This window comes from Sander vitreus, chromosome 12 (assembly GCF_031162955.1).
Source record: "Sander vitreus isolate 19-12246 chromosome 12, sanVit1, whole genome shotgun sequence".
NCBI classification, from domain to species: domain Eukaryota; kingdom Metazoa; phylum Chordata; class Actinopteri; order Perciformes; family Percidae; genus Sander; species Sander vitreus.
In genome coordinates, this window is record NC_135866.1 from 15,029,552 (window position 1) to 15,042,293 (window position 12,742).

Sequence of the window (12,742 nt, forward strand, 5' to 3'; positions counted from 1 at the left end):
TGGTAACAATCTTGTCATCTAACGCTCTGCAAGAACATGAATAGGTATATTTCCAAAAATGTCGAACTATTCCTTTAAACATTCTTAATTGTACCGCCTGACAGAAATCCTCTTCTGATGTTATTTAAATGTTAGGGACACACAAAAGAGCATCTGCATCAAAACTTAAGCTTGCAACATAATTCAGACTTTTTTGTTTGTAATCCTTTTCAAAGCTGACATTTCCTCTCCCCTCTTCATCCTTATACAGAAAATACAAAATATTTTTAGAGTTTGACGTTGCAGATAGATGGTTGTTCTCATTATTGTGTGAGCAGCCTGAGCTGATGTAAGAGTGGGCATTACATGCAAGTGTTTGGTGCTCACTTCATCAAGCTCTTTTCTTAAACCAGCAGCTTAGTTGTGACAACTGATTACTAGAAAGCCACAAGGATTTCAGAAAGCCAAAAGAATTGAATCTGCTTCCACTGTGCCTGCATGGAGAATCCATTACATAACTGACTTAGAATCACTTTCCCCAACCCCACAATTTGGGACTGCACATCCATCAGCTTTTAACACAACACATTACAGAACATTTTTCACACCCTCCTTCTCCGAGGAGAAAAAAAAAAAAAAACAGCAAAGGGGAAAGCGAAAAATAGAGGTGACATCAATTCGTTGGAAAAGAGAAGCTGAACGTATTTTAGCAATGTACACAACAGTACAGTATGAGATAAAACACAGTATAAAAGAACCCACTTTAAGTGAAGACTCAGACTGCTCTGAAGACACATTATAGAGGCTTCATTAGAATGGCTTGTTTGTATAAAATCATCTCATATTGACCAAAATGTATCACCATGTGTTGAAAGGTGTTCAAATTTTCTTTTCACAAGAGAAATCAGTGCATCTTTTAAATCGTATGTCTTTTAAACCATAGTTTTTTTTATGTTTAATTACCTTTTCTTTCCCAAAGCCGCTTTTCTAGCAGTCAAAAGCAGCTGTTGGTGACAAAGAACATTTAACTCAAAGAGGTTTTTTGCATTTTGATATTAATTGCACTAAATACAAATCTGACAGCATTTTTGAGTGCAGCTTGGTCAATGTCTCTCACTAAGTAACAATGGAGCAGATGTCTACACGTGGGTGAGCTGTTGAAGTATCCTGCTGCAAATCCTGTAGGATTATCTTGCTCCACTAACAACCACTAAGCAGTAAGATGATAGAAGAAGATAGATAAGACTCGCTGTGATGTGACAGTTGGGTGATGATGCCATTTAAGGCTTTTAAATACACTCTAGAAAACATCAAACACTCTTAACACATGTACAATATGTCACAGGAGATAAATCTTCCAGTAATTATGTGCCCACTGGACTTCATGTGTGGTCAAAGTTTTCTTTTAGATGCAATAAATTGTTCTCACCAGACAAGAGAAATTGCCTGGCTCTTCAGTCACACTGGACAGATCACGGCCTTGTTAGAGGAATCAGTCCGTTCTGTGAATTACTTGTCTGTACTAGACAAAAAGATTACATCTGTTCCCTTAGATGCTGTCGTGGAGATTATTGTTATGGTCACACAGCTGTGGTCTGTTTGATGCTGTGAAAGCTAATCCTGGTTGGAGACGTGGGGATGGACATGGCTCGAGCCACTCGCACTCGAAGGGCGTGGTTGTCCTGCCAGCGGTGCCATCGTTTCCTTACTGCAGAACGTACCTAATGTGTTGTGCACAAATATGATATTATTCTATTTATGAAGACTTAATAATATGACATAAATTTTATAACATACAACTTTTAACTCTTTCTTTTTGTTAAATTTATTTATAAATTTATAATTTGACATTTTGGGAAATGTGTGTGCTAAATGAGAAGATTGATACCACTCTTTTATAGGTTTATTAAATAGGTAGCAACAGCCAGGAGACATTTGGGTTAGTAGAGCAAAAAGACTGGAAAGAAGCTACAGTAGTCTTGCTCTATCCAAAGGTGAAAAAAACAGCCTATCGGCACCCCGAAAGCTCACTAGTTAATATGTCTTGTTTGTTTAATCTATACAAAAAGTTGTAACAGAGCTAGGATAGCTGTTTTTCCCGTGTCTAGTCTTTATACTAAGCTAACTGAACTGTCTCCTGGCTGTAACTCAATACTTAACAAACAGATATGTCAAACTATTCTGCCAGTGTTAAAACCTACAGAGAATCCTATGATATAAAATCCTATTTGATTATAAAAAAGAACAATGTGTAGGTTGAAATGCTTACAGAAATAAAATTGTTAGGTTCATTTAAATAATAATGTGAAAAGAAAGGTTAGGATTATGTATTCACTGTAAATTTTGGACCAGCCAAATGGATAGAAATAAGGAGAAAAGATGGGGATTGAGAGGCATGCCCAACCCATTTTTTTTAAACCCTTTTTGACGTGTTTTAAATGGACAAGAATAGAATGTACTGCAAACAATAAAATGGCCATCTATGTGCGCAGTGAGAACAAAAAATAAAAATAATCCCTTCAAAGGTCCTATGACATGCTGCTTTTTGGATGCTTTTATATAGGCCTTAGTGGTCCCCTAATACTGTATCTGAAGTCTCTTTCCTGAAATTCAGCCTCGGTGCAGAATTACAGCCACTAGAGCCAGTCCCACAATGAGCTTTTCTTAGGATGTGCCATTTCTGTGTCTGTAGCTTTAAATACTATTGAGGAGGAGCGAGGGGGGGCAAGGTGGAGGGTGGGGGTGTGGCCTTGACCAACTGCCATGCTTCGCTTGTTTTCAAGCCATGATATCTCTCTCTTTCTCATGGGTGGGCCAAATTCTCTGGGCGGGCAAAGCAGAGAAAGGGGAGGTAACCTTCCTTCTTATGACCTCATAAGGAGGAGATTCCAGATCGGCCCATCTGAGCTTTCATTTTCTCAAAGTCAGAGCAGGATACCCAGAGCTTGGTTTACATCTATCGCCATTTCTAGACACTGGGGGACCATAGGCAGGCTAGGTGAACTCACATTAATGTTAAAAAACCTCATAAAGTGACATTTTCATGCCATGGGACCTTTAATGCCACATAATCACTTTTGCCAATGACAATCTTCACTTATTAAATATACTGTGAGATGGGGTGACTTTAATTTTTTACAACTCCTCATCAACTTGACTGCCTCTCCACCTCCGAGTTTCAATTCTTGGAGGGTTGTGAGAGAACGGCAAGAGGGTCCTTCATTTTTCACAATTAGTGAAATTACAAATGTGTGTAATTCTTATAATGGCATTAATGACTTTCAAACAGCTGGAAGTATAGCAATTTGATTTCATTATAATCAGATGAAAATGACAAGGTTTTCTATTCATATTTAATCCGAATGCTACAATTTAACTAAAACTTTTTCTTTATGAAAGCCACCTGATTCTACCCCCTGCTTGAACTAAGCGAAACATTTTAACTAGGAGGGTTGTTGGAAAAAACACTAATCAAGGCCTTTATTAAGATCATAGATCAAGAAACACATTAACACAACTTAATTAAATTCATAAATACTGAGCCTGATGCAAAACTTCAGTGACTCACCTCTCCATTTAGAAAGCAGTAAAATACTGACACAAAGAACCCCTGCAGAAAAAGACACATTAGTATTAAAAGAAGTTAATGCAGCTGTATTGTGTAGTGGCACCTTAATTTAAAATCAGAGAATTTAGATGCAGTGGTGAAAAGAAAAAGAAAAAGAAATTAAAAGAGATATTGGGAGAAAATCTTGTCATGCCAAATATAATTTTTCACCAAAAAGAAGCTCTGCTTGAAATATTTTTTTTCCCACCCACTCAGTCTTACATTTAAGCCCAAAAGATGGTAAGATAATTACAAAAATGGCCACAGAGCAGAACCCATGCTCACATTGCCTTGTTAGTCTGTCAACTGAGAGCATGCCGCTGTGTGTACTGTAAGCACAGCCAGGATACTACTTCAAATCATCTTCCCACAATAAGGCTCATAACTGAGAAGAAGTAATACAACTCTGTGATAAAAAAAAAACAACATTAAGAAATCAGCGTGACTCCCATTGTTCATTTAGGTTTTTTTGAACGTTGGCCAGTGTTACACTGCATCATAATCCCCAGGCTTACCTGAAAAGACTGTAAAAAGGAATTGAAATAGATGAAAACGATTTGTGCGATATCGTCCTCCCCCGGATTCACGAAGAAGAGCATGTAGGTGATGCCTAGCAGAGGTAACAAGACCAGTGTTGCTTTCACAGCTTTCCTGTGAAGACAGGGATGGAAATCAGCGGCCCCATTTATACAAAATACTATAATAAGAATCATCATCCAAGTAGATTTTTGAAAAGGCATGATTCTGCGCCAGCTTGTCCTGGCTGGGAAAAAAAAACAACCTTCTTCTGCTTCTCAAAATAAACCCATTGTGGCTCAGTGGATAGCACTTCTACCTTACAGCAATTTGGCAATGGTGGGTTTTTACTTTATACTAAAAGTGCCTGTTTGGAACGGGCCAATTGCTTGGCTTGTGGTATTGCTGCTTGTAGCTTTCTCCAGAACCATTGTACCCCAAAATCGTTAATGAATTTAACGCTTCAGCAGAGGTGTTCATTTCCAAACAGGCTTAGTGACTTGACAGTTAAAGTAACATTAAAGTATGGATTGAATTAGCAGAGGTATTCTGCCAACGGTAATGTTATTAGTATTATGTTAGCAGCACACATGAACAACCGGACCCAGGGTGAGACGCAGAGGGGGGCAGCTCTCTTCTGCTGTGTTCAGTTATATTTTTTTCAGTTCAGTTCAATTTTATTTATATAACACGTTTAAAAACAACCATAGTTGACCAAAGTGCTTCACAAGCTAAAAAAAACAAAAACAAAATGATAATATACACAAGCAATACACAATACACAATACAAAATAACCAACAGTAGAAAAAGGTCAAGGTCTCAAAGCTCAACTTGAATTGAAAGCCAACGAATAGTAGTGGGTCTTAAGCGAGGACTTGAACGTTTCAACGGTCCGAGATGTTCTTATATGAATAGGTAAACTAATCCAGAGGTTTGGAGCAGCCACTGCAAAGGCAAGGCAAGGCAGCTTTATTTGTATAGCACATTTCAGCAACAGGGCAATTCAAAGTGCTTGAAAACAACTTGAACTTGAAGACATGAAAACAGATTAAAAAATTAAAAACAGATAAAATACGAGAAAAAAAAGTTACAGTGCAGTATAAGAAATTAAACATTGAAGAGCAGTTAAAACAGTTAAATATATAAAAGCAGATAAAATAACTTTCCAGGACTCAGTGATCCATTTTTTGGAAAGCCAAAGCTTTTTGACCAATATGACAGATATCTCAAGCAGTCCGGTCCATATTTTCTAACCATCTCACCCACTATGGGTCCAGATGCGTCGCACGGCTTTGAGGTTTCATTCCCCATAGTTACAGAAGCTTTTCTTGAGTATACTCTTATCTTTTTCGATGTGGTCGTCACCGCAAAGCTTAGTTCTTTTCTTCGGCAAACCTTGTAAAACCCGGTACAGCCCTGCAGACAAAAATCTTTTAATAGCCAAGAACGTATTCTTAAACTATTTTATTTCTTCTGCAGTCTGTCTCTAAATAGAACTCGCTCAGAGTGTTGATAGACATTTTTTTTTTTTCTATTTAGGCCTTCTGCCTAAATTAGTTAGTTACTTCGACTAACTTTTTGACCAGCCCAACGTCTGTCTCTTCTGTCACTCTATTTCCATGCCTGCATCAGAGAAACAATCAGAGATATGTCCGTTTCTGCAAGAGAATGTCACTACCAATATGGCAGACATCTCAAGCGATCCGGTCCATATTTTCTAACCATCTCACTCACTATGGGTCCAGATGCATCGCATGGCTTTGAGGTTTCATTCCCCATAGTTACAGAAGCTTTTCCTTTAGTATACTCTTATCATTTTCGATGTGGTCGTCACCGCAAAGCTTAGTTCTTTTCTTCGGCAAACCTTGCAAAACCCGGTACAGCCCTGTAGACAAAAATCTTTTAATAGCCAAGAACGTGTTCTTAAACTATTTTATTTCTTCTGCAGTCTGTCTCTAAATAGAACTCGCTCAGAGTGTTTATAGACTATTTTTTTTCTTTTTAGGCCTTCTGCCTAAATTAGTTACTTCGACTAACTTTTTGACCAGCACAACGTCTGTCTCTTCTGTCAACTATTGTCATGCCTGCATCAGAGAAATAATCAGAGATATGTCCGTTTCTGCAAAAGAATGTCACCGGAATAGTCATAAATTCAATTCTATTATTTGTTTTAGGAATTTCTCTTTATATGCTTATATAGATTGTTATACAGTGTGAACAATGCAGCTTCAGTATAAGAAATGAACAGTTATTTAAAGAAAGGCAACATCAAAAAGATAGGTCTTCAGCCTTGATTTAAAAGAACTGAGAGTTGCAGCAGACCTGCAGTTTTCTGGGAGTTTGTTCCAGATATGTGGAGCATAAAAACTAAACGCTGCTTCCCCCTGTTTAGTTCTGACTCTGGGGAAAACAAGCAGGCCTGTCCCAGACGACCTGAGAGGTCTGGGTGGTTCATAGTGTAGTAGCAGATCAGAAACGTATTTTGGCCCTAAACCGTTTAGTGATTTATAAACCAGCAAAAGTATTTTGAAATCAATTCTTTGAGGCACTGGAAGCCAGTGTAGAGACTTCAGAACTGGATTGATGTAATCCACTTTCTTGGTCTTAGTGAGGACTCGAGCAGCAGCGTTCAGAATCAGCTGCAGTTGTCTGATTGATTTTTTAGGGAGACCTGTAAAGACACCGTTACAGTAGTCAAGTCTACTGAAGATAAAAGCATGGACAAGTTTTTCCAAATCCTGCTGAGACATATGTCCTTTAACCCTTAATATATTTTTAAGGTGGTAATAGGCTGACATTGTAATTGTCTTAATTGGCTGTTAAAATTCAGGTCTGAGTCCATGACTACACCAAGATTTCTGGCTTTGTCTGTTGTTTTTAACATTATCGTTTGAAGCTGAGTGCTGACTTTTAATCGTTCCTCCTTTGCTCCAAAAACAACCACCTCAGTTTTTTCATCATTTAATTTAAGAAAGTTCTGGCACATCCAGTCGTTAATTTGTTCAATGCACTTAGTCAGTTGTTGTTTTGGACTATAGTCCCCTGGCGATAAGGTTATATAAATTTGTGTGTCATCCGCATAACTATGGTAACTTATTTTATTGTTTTCCATAATTTGAGCCAGTGGAAACATGTAGATGTTAAACAGGAGAGGCCCCAGAACGGAGCCTTGGGGAACTCCGCACGTCATATTTGTATGCTCAGATGTATAATTCCCTATAGACACAAAGTAGTCCCTATTCTTTAAATAAGACTCAAACCACTTTAGTACTGAGCCAGAAATGCCAACCCAGTTTTCCAATCGGTCTAGTAATATGTCATGGTCGACCGTACCAAATGCAGCACTGAGATCAAGTAATACCAAGACTGAAATTTTGCCACTATTTGTGTTTAAGTGGATGTCATTAAAAACTTTAACAAGAGCTGTCTCAGTGCTGTGGTGTGGTCGAAAACCTGACTGGAAGGCATCAAAACTGAAAAGGTTGAGTTGTTGACAAACCGTTTTTTCAATGATTTTACTTAAAAATGGAAGGTTTGATATCGGCCTATAGTTGCTCATTAGTGACGTGTCTAGATTGTTCTTTTTTAAGAGTGGCTTAATGACTGCAGTTTTCAGAGCCTGTGGGAAGATACCTGAGAGAGGAGACGTGTTTACAATCTGTAGAAGATCTGTAGCCAAACAATTCGAAACATTTTTGAAAAGGCCCGTTGGTAGAATATCAAGGCAGCAGGCGGAGGTTTTCAGATGTTGTATAATGTCCTCCAGGTTTTTACAGTTAATCATATGAAATTGGGTCATATTGGAATTTGTTTTGCCTGGACACTGTGACAACACATACCCTGTACTCGATATGGAAACACTGATTGTTTGTTTAATTTTCAGAATTTTGCCTGCAATGATTTTGTCAATCATTGCAGGCCTCAGTGGATACAAGTTCAGATGCTACTGGTACTGGAGGGTTTGTTAACCTATCGACAGTAGCAAACAAAGCAAGTGAGTTATTATTGTTTTTGGCAATGATGTCCGAGAAGAAGGACCGTCTTGCATTCCTCAGTTCCAAATTATAAATGCGAAGTCTCTCTTTATAGGTGTTGTAGTGGACCTGGAGATTAGTTTTTCACCACCTGCGTTCTGCTTTTCGACACTCTCTTTTTTCTGTTCTTACCAGTATGGCATTTCTCCATGGAGATCTTTTTTTATCAGAGACAGTTTTTACCTTAATGGGAGCAATGGCATCAATAACATTTGTAATTTTACAATTTAAATTGTCTACAAGCTCAGGCTCAGTCACCTTTATTTTTTAACCTGGATCTGGGCACATCGAGGAGCATCTGATTGGAAGACCTCAGTGCTTTGACAGGTGTGTGGACATGTAAAAGATCCAATAAATAAGAAGGCGACAACCTAAAATCTTAAAAACAAGCAATACAATTTAAAAATCAATCCTGAAACAGACAGGAAGCCAGTGGAGCGTAGCCAAAACTGGTGTCACGTTTATGGGAACCTAAAGTACCAAGAGCATCTACACAGGAACTAAAATGTTCAGCACGACCGAACACAACAATTTCGGTCTTATTGTCATTGAGACAGAGAAAATTCTGGTCCAAACATATTTTGAGATCTCTCAAGCAGTTAAGCAAGGCTGAAGTGTGTCATTATCATTGTTTTTTACAGGCAAATAGATTTGTACATCGTCTGCAAAACAATGGAACGAAATGTTATGGTTTTTTTTTAAATGGACCCCAAGGGCAGCATGTACAGAGAAAAGAGCATGGGTCCCAAAATGGAACATTGGGGGACCCCACAAGAAAGACGGGCAGCAGATGAAGAGCAATTACCAAGGTGGACAGCAAAACCCCTATCTGTCAAGTAAGATTCAAACCATTTGAGGGCTATTCCCATAATGCCCACACATTGTTTGAGTCGGGATAAAAGGATAGAGTGGTTGACAGTGTCGAAGGCAGCAGTCAAATCTAAAAGCACTAAAACAGCAGAGTTCCCTGAGTCAACCGCTAAGAGAAGGTTGTTATAGACTCTTAGAAGGGCAGTTTCAGTACGGCTTAAAACCAGACTGGAACTTTTCATGAATACTAAAATCATCTAAAAATGATTGATAGAAGTGCCTTAGAAGTGGTGAATTTAAGGCTGACAGCAACTTATGATATAGTGGCTGGCTTTTGTTTGATATCTAGTGTCAGCAAAAATGCCTTTTTATTGAGTTTTCTCTTGGCGAAATGCTCGGAGTGAATTTAAGCTGGGCTATTATTTTGAAGGGTAGACACGCGTAGAGCCAGCGTTATGCCAGCGCTTTTTTTCCCCAACCTTTTTTCATCAACTTTTATTGTGCGGTTGTTTAGTTTTATTGACAATTTATCAATATTCAATAGCCAACGCTGTCCAAACTGCTGCAAATTCCAAACGGCAAGTTCATTGGGTACCCAAGAAATCAAATGTAAAGTAGATCAGATGAACGGTTTTCGAGATATTTGAAAGACAACACACACACACACACACACACACAGATTCCTTGATTTATAGTCAGATAAACTAGCAGGTCTGCAGTAAGAAATATCATTAATACAGAGTTTTACAATTATCCATAAAGTATGCACCTGTAAATGTTATTATGAGTTAATAAATTGATTTTGTTTAGGAGGTTCTGCATCTCTTACAATGGTAAGTTGTTGAACTGTCCATTGGAGTGTTTTTTTTCTGATCAACTAAATAGTTATAGTATATGTAGCTAAACAGATCTGAGAACCCAAGATGTATAAAATGAAGTTGGGGTTTTAAAATGAGATGATATATTCTCAAAATAAATCCCACAATCATGACATACTGTGCCATGCAAGCAATTTACACATTACAGAAAATCCCATTTGGTCTTTGTCAAAACTACCACGCTGTTTAAATTGTTTATGCAATTCTGGTAAAACCGACAGCATTTTGAAGGAATTATTATGTTCTAAATTTGGGTCAACAATTTATGCCTGACACTTCTCTCCTTCACTCACTTAAACCTGCACAGCTCACTTCAGCAAATCTGTCACACCACGACCGTAAATCCCACTCCAGCCTCAAAAGCCTGAATTAAAGTTATGTGAGCTGTGACACAAACACACTCAAAGTAATCCCCCAAGGAGAAATAAACACTTGACACAGTAATCAAAAATGAGAACGCAAACTCACAATTTTCACCGACCCCCTCCTGGACCCCCTGCAGTTTGCCTACAGAGCCAATAGGTCTGTAGACGATGCAGTCAACCTGGCCCTACACTACATCCTTCGGCACCTGGACTCCGCAGGAACCTACGCCAGGATCCTGTTTTTGGACTTCAGCTCTGCCTTTAACACCATTATCCCGGCACTGCTTCAGGAGAAGCTCTCCCAGCTTGGTGTGCCTGACTCACTGACATCCTGACTTCCTGTCTGATCACTGACTTCCTGTCTAACAGGAAGCAGCATGTAAAGCTGGGGAAACACGTCTCCGACTCACAGACCATCAGCACCGGATCGCCCCAGGGCTGTGTTCTTTCTCCTCTGCTCTTCTCCCTGTACACCAACAGCTACACCTCCAGTCACCAGTCCGTCAAGCTTCTGAAGTTTGCGGACAACACCTCCCTCATCGGACTCATCTCTGATGGAGACGAGTCTGCCTACAGGTGGGAGGCTGACCACCTGGTGACCTGGTGCAACCAAAACAATCTAGAGCTCAACGCTCTAAAGACAGTGGAGATGATTGTGGACTTCAGGAAGAACCCAGCCCCACCTGCCCCCATCACCCTCTGTGGCTCCACAATTGACACTGTGGAGTCTTTCCACTTCCTGGGAACTACCATCTCCCAGGACCTCAAGTGGGAGCTGAACATCAGCTCCCTCGTCGAGAAAGCCCAACAGATGTACTTCCTGCGGCAGCTGAAGAAATTCAACATGCCAAAGACAATGATGGTGCACTTCTACACAGCCATCATTGAGTCCATCCTCACATCCTCCATCACCATCTGGTACGCTGCTGCCACTGCCAAGGACAAGGGCAGACTGCAGTGTGTCATTCGGTCTGCAGAGAAGGTGATTGGCTGCAATCTGCCGCCGCTCCAGGACCTATACGCCACCAGGACTCTGAAGCGTGCTGGAAAGATTGTGACCGACACAAACTCTTTGAGACACTCCCCTCTGGCAGGAGGCTGAGGTCCATCAGGACCAAAACCTCACGTCACATGAACAGCTTTTCCCCCTCCACCACTAGCCTTATTAAAAAGGCCCTGAAACCACCCTGACTCTCCACCCCTGGCTCTTCATGCCACTGTTCTCTCTCTGCTGTAATGCTCTTAGCTCTTTCTTTATTTTTTTATTTCTATCTTTATTTTTAATTTAATTGAATACATACTGTGTACATATACTTATATTGTTTACTCCTGTACTTATATTGTTTAATATTCCATCTAGAGAATGTGTGACGTGCACCAACAACACCAAAACAAATTCCTTGTATGTGTTAAAAAACATACTTGGCAATAAAACCCTTTCTGATTCTAATTCTGATTCTGAATTCATTGGTCAGATGCACAACCTAACAACATAAAGCAGAAGTGTGCCAAGTCAGAAATGTTTGCCACCTCCAAAGAATACTGGCGGGAATTAAATTTCACCTCAGATTTTAAAGGAAAGGAGCATGTACCATATGATATTGGAAGAGTTTGGAAATAAAACACATTAAAGAAATAGGTTTCAGGGTGTTAATGTGATTTATTGTTTTTAATTTGCCACACTAAATGCAATAGCAGGCAATCCTTAGCCTGGAAGAGGCGCATGAACAATAATTGATCTTTAATATTGCAACACTGGCAGTGATTTGACTTTGTAGTCATTAATATTGGATCCTCTGATCCCCAAATACGTAGTCTTGAGGGTATTTGTGTGCAATGAAGTCAGAGTTTAAACAGTAATTATACAAATGTATAATACTAGTCTGCTTTCTAATCAGCTACTTTGAGGCTAAAATGTATTTATTCAGTCTTAAAAGACTACATGTTGTCATTGCAAGGAGCAATCAGAAGAAAAAATTATTGTCATGTAATTTCTACATTTATAAAATCATCCACACTATCAACTCACCTGTACTGTATTGTTTCAGACGTGGTTGAAGCTCTTAGTTTGGTCATAAGTATTCGTACTATGTTGAAGAGGAAAACAAAGTTTATCTAGACAAACAACATAAACAAAATAATTAGTTTGGACCCCGTGCTAATGGCTTACACTGAAATACACCGAGAGCAATTTTCTGCAGCGAACATAATCTCCTCATTAAATGCTGAATATAGGAGTAGTAGAGGGCAACACAAGTCAAAGCCACCTCCTGTCTCAACAACAAAGTGTAAGAGAAGCACACAAATCAGAACTGGTCTCCACACTACATGCTGGTAACAGCTTATACAAAATCATTAGTGGATACATTCCTATAAATACAATTACTTATTGATTATTATGCGTTGGAATGCCTGGACCCATCAGCAAGATTAATTCCACCTTTCTAACAAGCTAGATGCATGATGGAAATGGATTTCATCATAAAACCATTTTCATTTAGGGCAATATTTTTTCATCAGTTTACACCTTCAAGCAGGCATTAAGTGATAAA

At 39.1% G+C, this 12,742-nt stretch overlaps 1 protein-coding gene across 2 annotated transcripts in view; it reads right to left on the minus strand.

Annotated features, from left to right (window-relative positions):
• Positions 1-1,559: 1,559 nt before the first annotated feature.
• Positions 1,560-12,742, minus strand: part of crhr2 (corticotropin releasing hormone receptor 2) — a 35,579-nt gene continuing 24,396 nt past the window's right edge. The window contains exons 9-12 of one of the 2 annotated variants that reach the window (XM_078263793.1): positions 12,220-12,305; positions 4,102-4,237; positions 3,548-3,589; positions 1,560-1,700 (exon numbers count right to left, since the gene is read on the minus strand). In XM_078263793.1, the coding sequence (XP_078119919.1) occupies positions 1,560-1,700; positions 3,548-3,589; positions 4,102-4,237; positions 12,220-12,305 (405 nt within the window). The remainder of the gene's footprint in view (positions 1,701-3,547; positions 3,590-4,101; positions 4,238-12,219; positions 12,306-12,742) is intronic. The other variant, XM_078263794.1, reaches the window with a different exon arrangement.